The sequence below is a fragment of the Oncorhynchus mykiss genome, chromosome 1, assembly GCF_057628025.1.
Source record: "Oncorhynchus mykiss isolate SJ-2025 chromosome 1, ASM5762802v1, whole genome shotgun sequence".
In the NCBI taxonomy this organism is placed as follows: Eukaryota; Metazoa; Chordata; class Actinopteri; order Salmoniformes; family Salmonidae; genus Oncorhynchus; species Oncorhynchus mykiss.
The window spans coordinates 19,257,644-19,268,522 of NC_143022.1; the positions used below are offsets into that span (position 1 = coordinate 19,257,644).

Genomic DNA, 10,879 nt, shown 5'->3' on the forward strand with positions numbered 1-10,879 from the left:
TTTTCTTTTTCCTAAAGGGACAAACGATTGGGTAAAAAAAAAATTGAGCTAGCAAAGAGAGGGTCGATAGCAGTTCAGTTTAAAGGCAATAACTTAACATGCATTTAACCAGTTCCTTGTAGAGTTTCTTGAATATTGTGTAGTTGCTTGATAAATTAGACTAGGTTTCTTGTCCTGAAATGCTTTCAAAGGTTATCAGTTATATGTTGAGGGCAAATATTTGTGGTGCAGTTGTTAAAAGAATGGAAAACTCAGTAAGTCAGGAGACGGAAATTATGAATCGTGAATAATCTGTGATATTGATTCTAATAATTTTCTTAAATAAATAGTACTGTGGATGTTTTAACACAGTTGGCAAATACACAAGGCTACATAACGACAAAAAAGATTTGAGTACAAACAAAAACAAAAAGCAATGTAAAAATGTCTAAATAGTGTATTCAACAATGATGTGCCAGTTATTGTTGACAATAGTTTTATTTTATTCAAGCCTGCCCTACATCCTTTCAGTAGCAATGGTGATATCCATGTTGGAGGAGGATTCATGTCAGAGGGGCTCTCATCTGGTTTTGACAGGGGCTCTCCAGTCTCACAAAATGTCTCTGTTAAAAGTCCTATGTTTGCTTTAGATCTTTGTTAGCTTTTGCCCTCAACTGTAGTGCACACTGCTTTAATTCACTTAAAAAGGCTTTAGAAAATTGTCTTAATGATCAGATATGACACTTTACAACTTTGAGGGAGTTGAGTCAATGTCTTTGTATTGTATTTGTTCATGTTTTCTCTGCTTTCTTGCAGATTATTCTTGTGTTAACGCACCACCCTTTTAGCTGGACGACTGTAACACACCATGCATTGGCAAGTGCACATGGTTACACTAATATATGAGGTTGCTTTGGGAAACATTTTCATTCGAATCTGGATTCCTTCCTAGCAAACTCTTTGTAGTTCATCAATGTAAACAGTGTTAAAAGTGACAAGATTTACCCAACTGCCTTTCCAGCATCACAGTATTGAAAAACCTGGACAAAATCACCGGATGAATAATACATTCTTAGTTAACTAACAAAAACAAAAAGTTTAATAAAAAGACAATTAAAAACAACTAAATATGAATCAAATTTTCAAAATGTACAGGAGCCATTAAGTTAACCTTCCAGCGGCTCTGGGGCATCATCCAACTGGGTGCTACACATTAGTAGTGTAGAGGAGTAGTTAGCCAGCTAGCTATGGAGTCCATAATGAGAGGCTGAGGACAATGAGGTGTGCTAAAGGTTCCGCACCTGTCTCTGACTGGCTCTGATATGACCACTGACCTCCCTCGCTGTAACCAAGACGCTCCCCCCTCCCACCACCACTTGGATCGTTCTACTTCCATTCTTGCCTCAACTCCCTGACTTTTACATTTTCTAGAATCACATTTTATTAAATGAAATGTGGTTACTTGTATATATTACTGCAATAGTTAGCTGCAAATTTTAGCTGCCATAGTACACATGAAATTAAATAAACCATCATCATCATACATTAATTATGAGGCTGGTTCTAGTCAAACCCACCAATGCAACACTTCGGCTTGATTCAACAGGAGACGCTTGCAATGACCAAGACCCCGATCACAGTAACTCAAGAGGGCAGTCCCTACCAGACAAAGCCCCTGATGTCATGCAGGATTGCTACTCTGGGACTGCCCTCCACCACCAAACGTTAGTACCAGAGCAGAGCATTAACAGCATGTCCCCTTCCACTTCTCTGCCACTGGCTACTCTGAATGGAGTCGCTCCACCATGGAAATCTCCACCATTAAAAATTACACTTTCCCATCTGAGCAATCAAGAACTCCTATGCTTTTGTAGCCAGGTGGGTGGTACTCTTGAACTGCAGCGCGGAAGCCCACTCATGGCCGAGTGGCATGGGACCACGGTGGAACGTCCTAATGACGACTGTGGCTCTGTTTGCTATTCTCCTAGTACAAAACATGGTTCAGGGGTGGCAGGTTTCCAGCCACGATCAAAGCAGGGCTTCCTGAAGGACTGCCTCTCCACATTTTCTAAGGGAACTCCTCCTTCTCTGCAGTATACCCACTCCTATCCTCAGAACACCCTGGCCTCATCGTCATCCCAGTTTTTCACGCAGACACCAAATCAATCAGATCCCTCAACAGAGACCATTGATCACCAGCAGGATAATTTCAAATCCCGATGCAGAGGAAAATACTGGCTGAAGGAGTATAGTCAATGGCAGCAGACCCATAATCATTTCAAGCTTAAAGAGCATAACCTACCACCAGTATTGACTTCTGAAAAACCAGAACCTTCGCTCAATATACCTATGAAAGGCAATGAGTCAAGTGAAGTTAGGCAGCTCTTGGTTTTGTCTCAACCTCAGGACCAGCAGCAACCTCCCATAGAAAGGCAACACCAATGGATGTTAAGGAATGGTTTACCTAGCTGCTGTGCGAATGAGGGTGGAGTACATTGTGGGAGCCAACAACCTTCCTTACACCAGCATCTACATCAAGACCCTGAATGGCAGCATTGTTGTGACCATTTTAGCACCCTAAAATGCCATCAGTCTTCTCTTTACCCATCCAGCAGCCCACGAGTGAATAATTCATCTGCGGCTACTAGCAACAAAAGCAGTGTTCACTCCTCTTCCAGTTGCCATCGGTGGCCTGAGAACCATAGTCTAGTGGGGAAAAGGCAACGACAAAGAGAGCAGAAGGTACATCCTCATACCAAAAAGGTTGGCCATGTTGGATCGATGCCTTCCCTGTCCAAGAGCAGTGGCCCACTCCTTCCCGACACAGTTGTGACCAGCGCTAAATACAGTGGGGATGTTGGAAGACCCCCGAGCAGCCTTGGAGCTTCGCCACCAAACCTTTCAGATCTGGACTCAGAGAGACAAGAGCCCCTTCAGACTCTCCAAAGGTCTGTCTTGGAGGAGGTGTTCTCAAAAGGCTTCAGCGAGAACAACAGTAAGGCCAACAGTGAAGGAGGAAGCGACACGCCACAGAAGAAGACCAAGGACATTGGCTATAGATTGAGCCAGCGTAAGGCACTCTTTGGAAAGCGCAAACAGTTGAGCGACTATGCCTTGATCTTTGGGATGCTTGGGATCGTCATCATGGTGATGGAGACGGAATTGTCCTGGGGGGTTTACACGAAGGTAAGAAATGTCTCTATTGTAATGGATTGGCCTCAAATAATGTAAGCTAGCATTGGTAAGACAAGACTGATTCAAAATACATCTTAATTGTCTGTCTTCTCTGCAGGAATCCTCATACTCATTCTCTCTGAAATGCCTTATCAGCCTTTCAACTGCTATATTGCTCGGACTAATCGTGATGTACCATGCACGGGAAATACAGGTGATATGCATCCCCATCTCGACAATAATATTATAATTTTCCTCTTATTTCCCCATTGAATAAATCCCCTTGTTCGCCCTACTCTCCTTACACCCACACACATAGCTCTTCATGGTGGATAATGCAGTTGATGACTGGAGGATTGCCATGACTTATGAGAGGATCTTCCTAGTTCTGCTGGAGCTGCTGGTCTGTGCCATCCACCCCATCCCGGGCCAGTATGTCTTCACCTGGACGGCCCGGCTGGCCTTCACCTACATGCCCTCAGTAACTGATGCCGACGTGGACATCGTCCTCTCCATCCCCATGTTCCTCAGGCTCTACCTGATCAGTCGCGTCATGCTGCTGCACAGCAAGCTCTTCACAGACGCCTCGTCGCGCAGCATCGGCGCAATCAACAAGATCAACTTCAACACGCGCTTCGTCATGAAGACTCTCATGACCATCTGCCCCGGCACCGTGCTGCTGGTCTTCAGTGTCTTCTGTTGGATCATCGCCTCATGGACAGTGCGCATCTGTGAGAGGTAAAGGCCCCGCCCCCAACACAGTAGGCTGTTCCACCAGCACTGTATCATTCGTACCGAGTACATTTCACACTGAAAAAGATCCGTATTTGAGATCATGAGAGATTACAGCCTCAAGTTTGATTATGGCTCTACTTTGCCTTTCTGCTTGATATAGTTCCTACATTTCTTTATGTTTAATTATATAAGATGTTAATATACTTTAGGAAAAACCCACTGAGCACAGACATCAATTCAATGTCTAGTTTGGATTGACATTTGGTTGTTATCAATTAACCAGGAATTTATCATGAAATCAACAACAAGAAAAACGTCACACTGTCATTGGATTTCGGTTAAAGTTGGGTGGAAAAAAGACAAAATTCCATTACGTCAGTGACTTTTTGCAAGTCCAATCAGTTTTCCACGTTGATTTTACATCATCACACAGAGTTTTTTTTGGGGGGGGGCAACATTGATTCAACCAGTTTTTGCCCAGTGGGTAGATGTGTTTATTACAACAGGTATATTTCTTGTTCCTCCAGATATCATGACACACAAGAAGTGACCAGTAACTTCCTTGGGGCCATGTGGCTCATCTCTGTCACCTTTCTCTCCATTGGTTATGGAGATATGGTCCCTCACACTTACTGTGGAAAGGGTGTCTGTCTGCTGACTGGAATCATGGTATGTTTCCAACACATTCCCCCATTGACAAGTGCCAAAAGAGATCTTTGACATTCATGATGAGGTAGCTCTAGGGCAGGGTTATTTTATTTATATTTTTATTGTTGGACAAAAGACTAAAAACACCATAAAATTAGCTCCAATTGACTTTCATTTTGGAAGTCTGTTCCAAAGTAATCCAAATCAAATAAAAAAATGTCATATACACGTGTTTAGCTCCAGTAGTGCAGTAATATCTGAAAATACACACAATCTAAAGTAAAGGAATGGAATTACGAATATATCAATATTTGAACGAGCAATGTCAGAGCGGCATAGACTAAGATACAGTAGAGTAGGATAGGATACAGTATACATATGAGATGAGTAATGCAAAATATGTAAACATTATTGTGTGGCGATTGTTCCATTATTACAGTGGTCAGTGATTTCAAGTCTATGTATATAGGCCAGCAGTCTCTAATGTGCTAGTGATGGCAATTTTACAGTCTGAGATTGAAAAACAGCTTCTGTCTCTCGGTCCCAGCTTTGATGCACCTGTACTGACCTCACCTTCTGGATGATAGCGGGGTGATCAGTCAGTGGCTTGAGTGGTTGTTGTCCTTGATTATCTTTTTGGCCTTCCTGTGACATCGGGTGCTATAGGTGTCCTGGAAGGCAGGTAGCTTGCCCCCGGGGATGTGTTGGGGAGACCGCATCACCCTCTGGAGAGCCCTGCGGTTGCGGGTGGTGCAGTTGGCCTACCACTCGGTACTGCAGCCCGACAGGATGCTCTCAATTGTGCATCTGTAAATGTTTGTGAGGGTTTTAGGTGCCAAAACATTTTCTTCAGCCTCCTGAGGTTGAAGAGCGGCTGTTGCACCTTCTTCACCACACTGTCTGTGTGGGTGGACCATTTCAGTTTGTCAGTGTTGTGGAAGCTTTCCACCTTCTCCACCGCTGTCCCATCAATATGGATAGCGGGGGTGCTCCATCTGCTATTTCCTGAAGTCCACGATCAGCTCCTTAGTTTTGTTGACTATTTTGTCAGACCCATGGTATATGGTCTGATATCCCATGGCTGTCAGCTAATCTGCTTTTAGTTTATGATATTGAATAAATCATATATAACGACTCTTGAAAGTATTAGTGCCTGTGTCTTTCTCTCCAGGGGGCTGGCTGCACTGCCATGGTGGTTGCTGTAGTTGCGAGGAGGTCAGAGTTGACCAGAGCTGAAAAGCACGTTCACAACTTCATGATGGACTCTCAGCTATACAAACGAGTAAGTGGACATTAGAGGTCTTCATGGTTATAAAAAGTTGTGCCTGACCTGAACCCGTGGATTATTTCTTTTGAGTAATTTTAACCCCTTTTTCTCCCCAATTTCATGATATCCAATTGCGATCTGGTCTCATCGCTGCAACTCCTCAATGGGCTCGGTAGAGTCATGCGTCCCCCAAAACATGACCGACCAAGCCACGCTTCTTAACACCCGCTCGCTTAACCCAGAAGCACCAATGTGTTGGAGGAAACACTGTTCAACTGATGACAGAAGTCAGATTGCAGGCACCCGGCCCACCACAAGAAGTCGCTAGAAAACGATGAGTAAAGCCCCCCCGGCCAAACCCTCCCTTAACCCGGACGACGCTGGGCCAATTGTGCCTCGCCCTATCGGTCTCCCAGTCATGGCTGGTTGTGACACAGCCTGGGATCGAATTCCAGGCTGTAGTGACGCAGCAACACTGCGATGCAGTGCCTTAGACCACTGCGCCACTCAGGATGCGGACCTGTGGATTTACTACCCAAACCTGATAATATATTTTTTAAATAAATAGACATTATAAAAAAAGATAATGCCCCCAATCAGCAACCCAATCAGCAACCCAATAAGCAACCCAATAAGCAAAATGTTGTTGAAAAGGTGTATTTGTCTAATGTTGAAAGCATGTTCATTTTCAGTTCTAAGGGCAAGTTTAAAGGCCCAGTGCAGTCAACAATGTGATTTTCCTGTGTTTTATATATATTTTCACACTATGATGTTGAAATAATACTGGGAAATTGTGAATATGATAATGCCCTTTTAGTATAAGAGCTGTTTGAAAAGAAGGCCTGAAATTTCAGTCTGTTTTGAATGAAGTTTTGGCCTACATATATAATAATAATCATTCTATTAAATTTAAGTTACTATCCAATTAGTAGAAGGCTTTCGAAGTAGTTCATTTTCTTCTTCTACTACTTCTATGAGTTGGCAAACAAACTGAAAGTGTGCACACTGCCACCTGGAGTGTGTTGTTTGAACAGGTATAAAGCCAAGGTTGGTGATTTACTGCCACCTGCAGTTATGGAATGTTTCCTCACAAGTATAATTAATTGGCTGATCTCTCCTGATGACCTGGATGGACTTATTTAGTCATCCATTAACCCATAGGAAGCCCCACTCAGTTGCCTACTTCAAAATGGTGAAAGTCCTCAAGGGCCATGCTAACAGGCTTTTGGGAATTAGTGTCTATCTATCTCTATGGGCAAGACAGACTCCACTGCTAGGGCAGTCCATTATGACAGTCTGCCATGTCAGCCAGTCTGTCATGTCTCTGTTTTCTGGAATGTTCCCAAAGGTGAAAAACACAGCTGCCAATGTACTCAGGGAGACATGGCTGATCTACAAACACATGAAATTAGTCAAGAAGATCGATCACGCCAGGGTACGCAAACATCAGCGGAAATTCCTGGAAGCCATTCACCAGTAAGTAGTGTGCCTTTTCAAACCGTTGTTAAATAAAGATTTGTTTATTTGTGTGTATGTTACACTGCCTAAGTTAACCCTTCCCTTTTCCCTCCATAACTCTCCCTCTCCCACTTCATCTAGATTGCGCAGAGTCAAAATGGAACAGAGGAAACTCATCGACCAGGCTAATACACTTGTGGATCTAGCCAAGGTGACTAAGCACCTTCATCATCTCTAATTTATATATTTTTTTCTAAACACTGATTATGAAAGTTTGACACCGTTTTTTCTCCACAGACTCAGAACATGATGCATGATCTGGTGTCTGATCTGCAGCGGCGCAGCAAGGAGCTGGATAGGAGGATCGGTAGTCTGGACGACAAACTGGACTCCATCCTAGTCAGTCTGCAGACCCTACCCAGCCTGGTCTCCCAGGCCGTCACACAGCAGCACAGGGACTTTCTGGATGGCTTGGCCCCCCGTGTTCAGACAGCCTCGAAGGGCTCCGAGGACAATTGGGTTCCCGCCAGGCGCAAACGTTCCCCCTACACTGCACCACAGACCATATCTTACAGCTGACAGCCTGCCAGTGCCATCTCCACTGTTGTGACCTCAAATTATGTATTTATTTAATATTGTATTTGATACTAGCCAGGGACATTCTAGCCTCTGTATGAATTTGAGACTGGTTCGATCTCTCCAGCACCAACCCGCAGCTGTTTACCAAAACAAGTAACAGAGTGGCTGATTTGAAGGTTTTCAGAATCACAAATTCCTGCCTGTGTACCTGGGTCATTCTTGAATTGCGGTGGAATTTGGGTATGGCATTTTGGAAAACAATTGACTTAATTTTAGCTTATTTTTAATTTAATTTGGGTGTTATATCTTTTGTAACACCAATGACACCAAATGATCAATGGAATTCATGTCATACTAAAGTGTGATTAGCTAATAACTGTCTTTAACCCCCTAAAGTCAAATTAGTATAGTAAAAACATCCTAATAAAAAATCTGTCCAATGTTTTTGCATTGGATGCGGCTCAATCCACCGCATCCGCCTACGTGGCAATTCCGCATCTGCGGTGAAAGGTGACAGAGCTAGGGAGGTGTTTGTCAGACCATGAGACGTCCCAAAAATTGGTCTTCTCACAAAATCGGTTTTCTCCGTTTTGCTCTACAAGCGTCTTGGGACTTGTCTGAAGTCGATATACAGCCGATCTGCCAAAGTCTGTCTGTAGCGTCCAAACAGTTTGGGCTACACACTAATATGACTCCTCTGTGAAAACGAACATGTTTTGCTCTAGGACACCCACAGGCCTCACAAGACTTGTCTGAAGATTCGGCAGAGAGGAAGAGACGAAAGTGAGAGGGCTAACTCCCGTCAAAATATGTCCAGAATAAGCCCAATGCACTTATATGGGAATAAAATGCAGCCCTAAACTTGTCACCTGCCTTCCCGCCTTTAGGACAAAGACTCCCATTGTTAGGGCAGACATGAGCATCTCGTCATTATATACAGATCTCTGGATTAAGCCTCTTGCAAATTGGAAAGAAAAGTTGGCCTGGATTCAATCCAATCACGTTTTGTCTCCAAAATGTACCTTTTAAGAAGGCAATGTTAACGCATTCACAGAGTCTGCATTCATGGTAAAGGCTGCATGCCTGCTCAATCAGAAATGAACTGTGTCAACAAAGCATGATTGGATTGAATCCCGGCCTAAAGTTGAAGTGTTACAGATTCCACGATAGAAATGTAAAGGTCATTTCCAATTAAGCCAACATGCAGCATTGACGGTGAATGCTGTCTCCACTAAAGCGGGAACATTGAAATTTTAATTTCAGTCACCGATGATGCGGATTAAATAGAGCCCTACATTTCTGCTCTGTTTGTATGGGATGTGCTACAGTGCCTTGCGAAAGTATTCGGCCCCCTTGAACTTTGCGACCTTTTGCCACATTTCAGGCTTCAAACATAAAGATATAAAACTGTATTTTTTTGTGAAGAATCAACAACAAGTGGGACACAATCATGAAGTGGAACGACATTTATTGGATATTTCAAACTTTTTTAACAAATCAAAAACTGAAAAATTGGGCGTGCAAAATTATTCAGCCCCCTTAAGTTAATACTTTGTAGCGCCACCTTTTGCTGCGATTACAGCTGTAAGTCGCTTGGGGTATGTCTCTATCAGTTTTGCACATCGAGAGACTGACATTTTTTCCCATTCCTCCTTGCAAAACAGCTCGAGCTCAGTGAGGTTGGATGGAGAGCATTTGTGAACAGCAGTTTTCAGTTCTTTCCACAGATTCTCGATTGGATTCAGGTCTGGACTTTGACTTGGCCATTCTAACACCTGGATATGTTTATTTTTGAACCATTCCATTGTAGATTTTGCTTTATGTTTTGGATCATTGTCTTGTTGGAAGACAAATCTCCGTCCCAGTCTCAGGTCTTTTGCAGACTCCATCAGGTTTTCTTCCAGAATGGTCCTGTATTTGGCTCCATCCATCTTCCCATCAATTTTAACAATCTTCCCTGTCCCTGCTGAAGAAAAGTAGGCCCAAACCATGATGCTGCCACCACCATGTTTGACAGTGGGGATGGTGTGTTCAGCTGTGTTGCTTTTACGCCAAACATAATGTTTTGCATTGTTGCCAAAAAGTTCAATTTTGGTTTCATCTGACCAGAGCACCTTCTTCCACATGTTTGGTGTGTCTCCCAGGTGGCTTGTGGCAAACTTTAAACAACACTTTTTATGGATATCTTTAAGAAATGGCTTTCTTCTTGCCACTCTTCCATAAAGGCCAGATTTGTGCAATATACGACTGATTGTTGTCCTATGGACAGAGTCTCCCACCTCAGCTGTAGATCTCTGCAGTTCATCCAGAGTGATCATGGGCCTCTTGGCTGCATCTCTGATCAGTCTTCTCCTTGTATGAGCTGAAAGTTTAGAGGGACGGCCAGGTCTTGGTAGATTTGCAGTGGTCTGATACTCCTTCCATTTCAATATTATCGCTTGCACAGTGCTCCTTGGGATGTTTAAAGCTTGGGAAATCTTTTTGTATCCAAATCCGGCTTTAAACTTCTTCACAACAGTATCTCGGACCTGCCTGGTGTGTTCCTTGTTCTTCATGATGCTCTCTGCGCTTTTAACGGACCTCTGAGACTATCACAGTGCAGGTGCATTGATACGGAGACTTGATTACACACAGGTGGATTGTATTTATCATCATTAGTCATTTAGGTCAACATTGGATCATTCAGAGATCCTCACTGAACTTCTGGAGAGAGTTTGCTGCACTGAAAGTAAAGGGGCTGAATAATTTTGCACGCCCAATTTTTCAGTTTTTGATTTGTTAAAAAAGTTTGAAATATCCAATAAATGTCGTTCCGCTTCATGATTGTGTCCCACTTGTTGTTGATTCTTCACAAAAAAATACAGTTTTATATCTTTATGTTTGAAGCCTGAAATGTGGCAAAAGGTCGCAAAGTTCAAGGGGGCCGAATACTTTCGCAAGGCACTGTATTTTCCAGGATTTTGACTACATAATGTAGCCTACTGTTCTCAGCAACTAGGCTAAAATGAATAATATTGATAACATTTAAATATTTTTAGC

At 43.1% G+C, this 10,879-nt stretch overlaps 1 protein-coding gene across 1 annotated transcript; it reads left to right on the plus strand.

Annotated features, from left to right (window-relative positions):
• The first annotated feature begins 469 nt into the window (after positions 1 to 469).
• Positions 470 to 10,657, plus strand: kcnn1b (potassium calcium-activated channel subfamily N member 1b). Its single transcript, XM_021573172.3, has 8 exons — positions 470 to 3,165; positions 3,272 to 3,367; positions 3,473 to 3,891; positions 4,416 to 4,557; positions 5,708 to 5,818; positions 7,152 to 7,279; positions 7,403 to 7,472; positions 7,559 to 10,657. Exons 1-8 carry the CDS (start codon positions 1,531 to 1,533, stop codon positions 7,838 to 7,840), a joined length of 2,883 nt encoding a protein of 960 aa, XP_021428847.3. The 5' UTR covers positions 470 to 1,530; the 3' UTR covers positions 7,841 to 10,657.
• Positions 10,658 to 10,879: the final 222 nt, after the last annotated feature.

What these genes read in the sequence shown, in the direction of transcription:
- kcnn1b (XM_021573172.3), top strand. Translation starts at nt 1,531, where the DNA reads ATGAGGCTGGTTCTAGTCAAACCCACCAATGCAACACTTCGGCTTGAT. An exon ending in GTCTGCTGACTGGAATCATG is followed by an intron (nt 4,558 to 5,707) that starts GTATGTTTCCAA and finishes CTTTCTCTCCAG; the next exon opens with GGGGCTGGCTGCACTGCCAT. An exon ending in ACTCTCAGCTATACAAACGA is followed by an intron (nt 5,819 to 7,151) that starts GTAAGTGGACAT and finishes ATGTTCCCAAAG; the next exon opens with GTGAAAAACACAGCTGCCAA.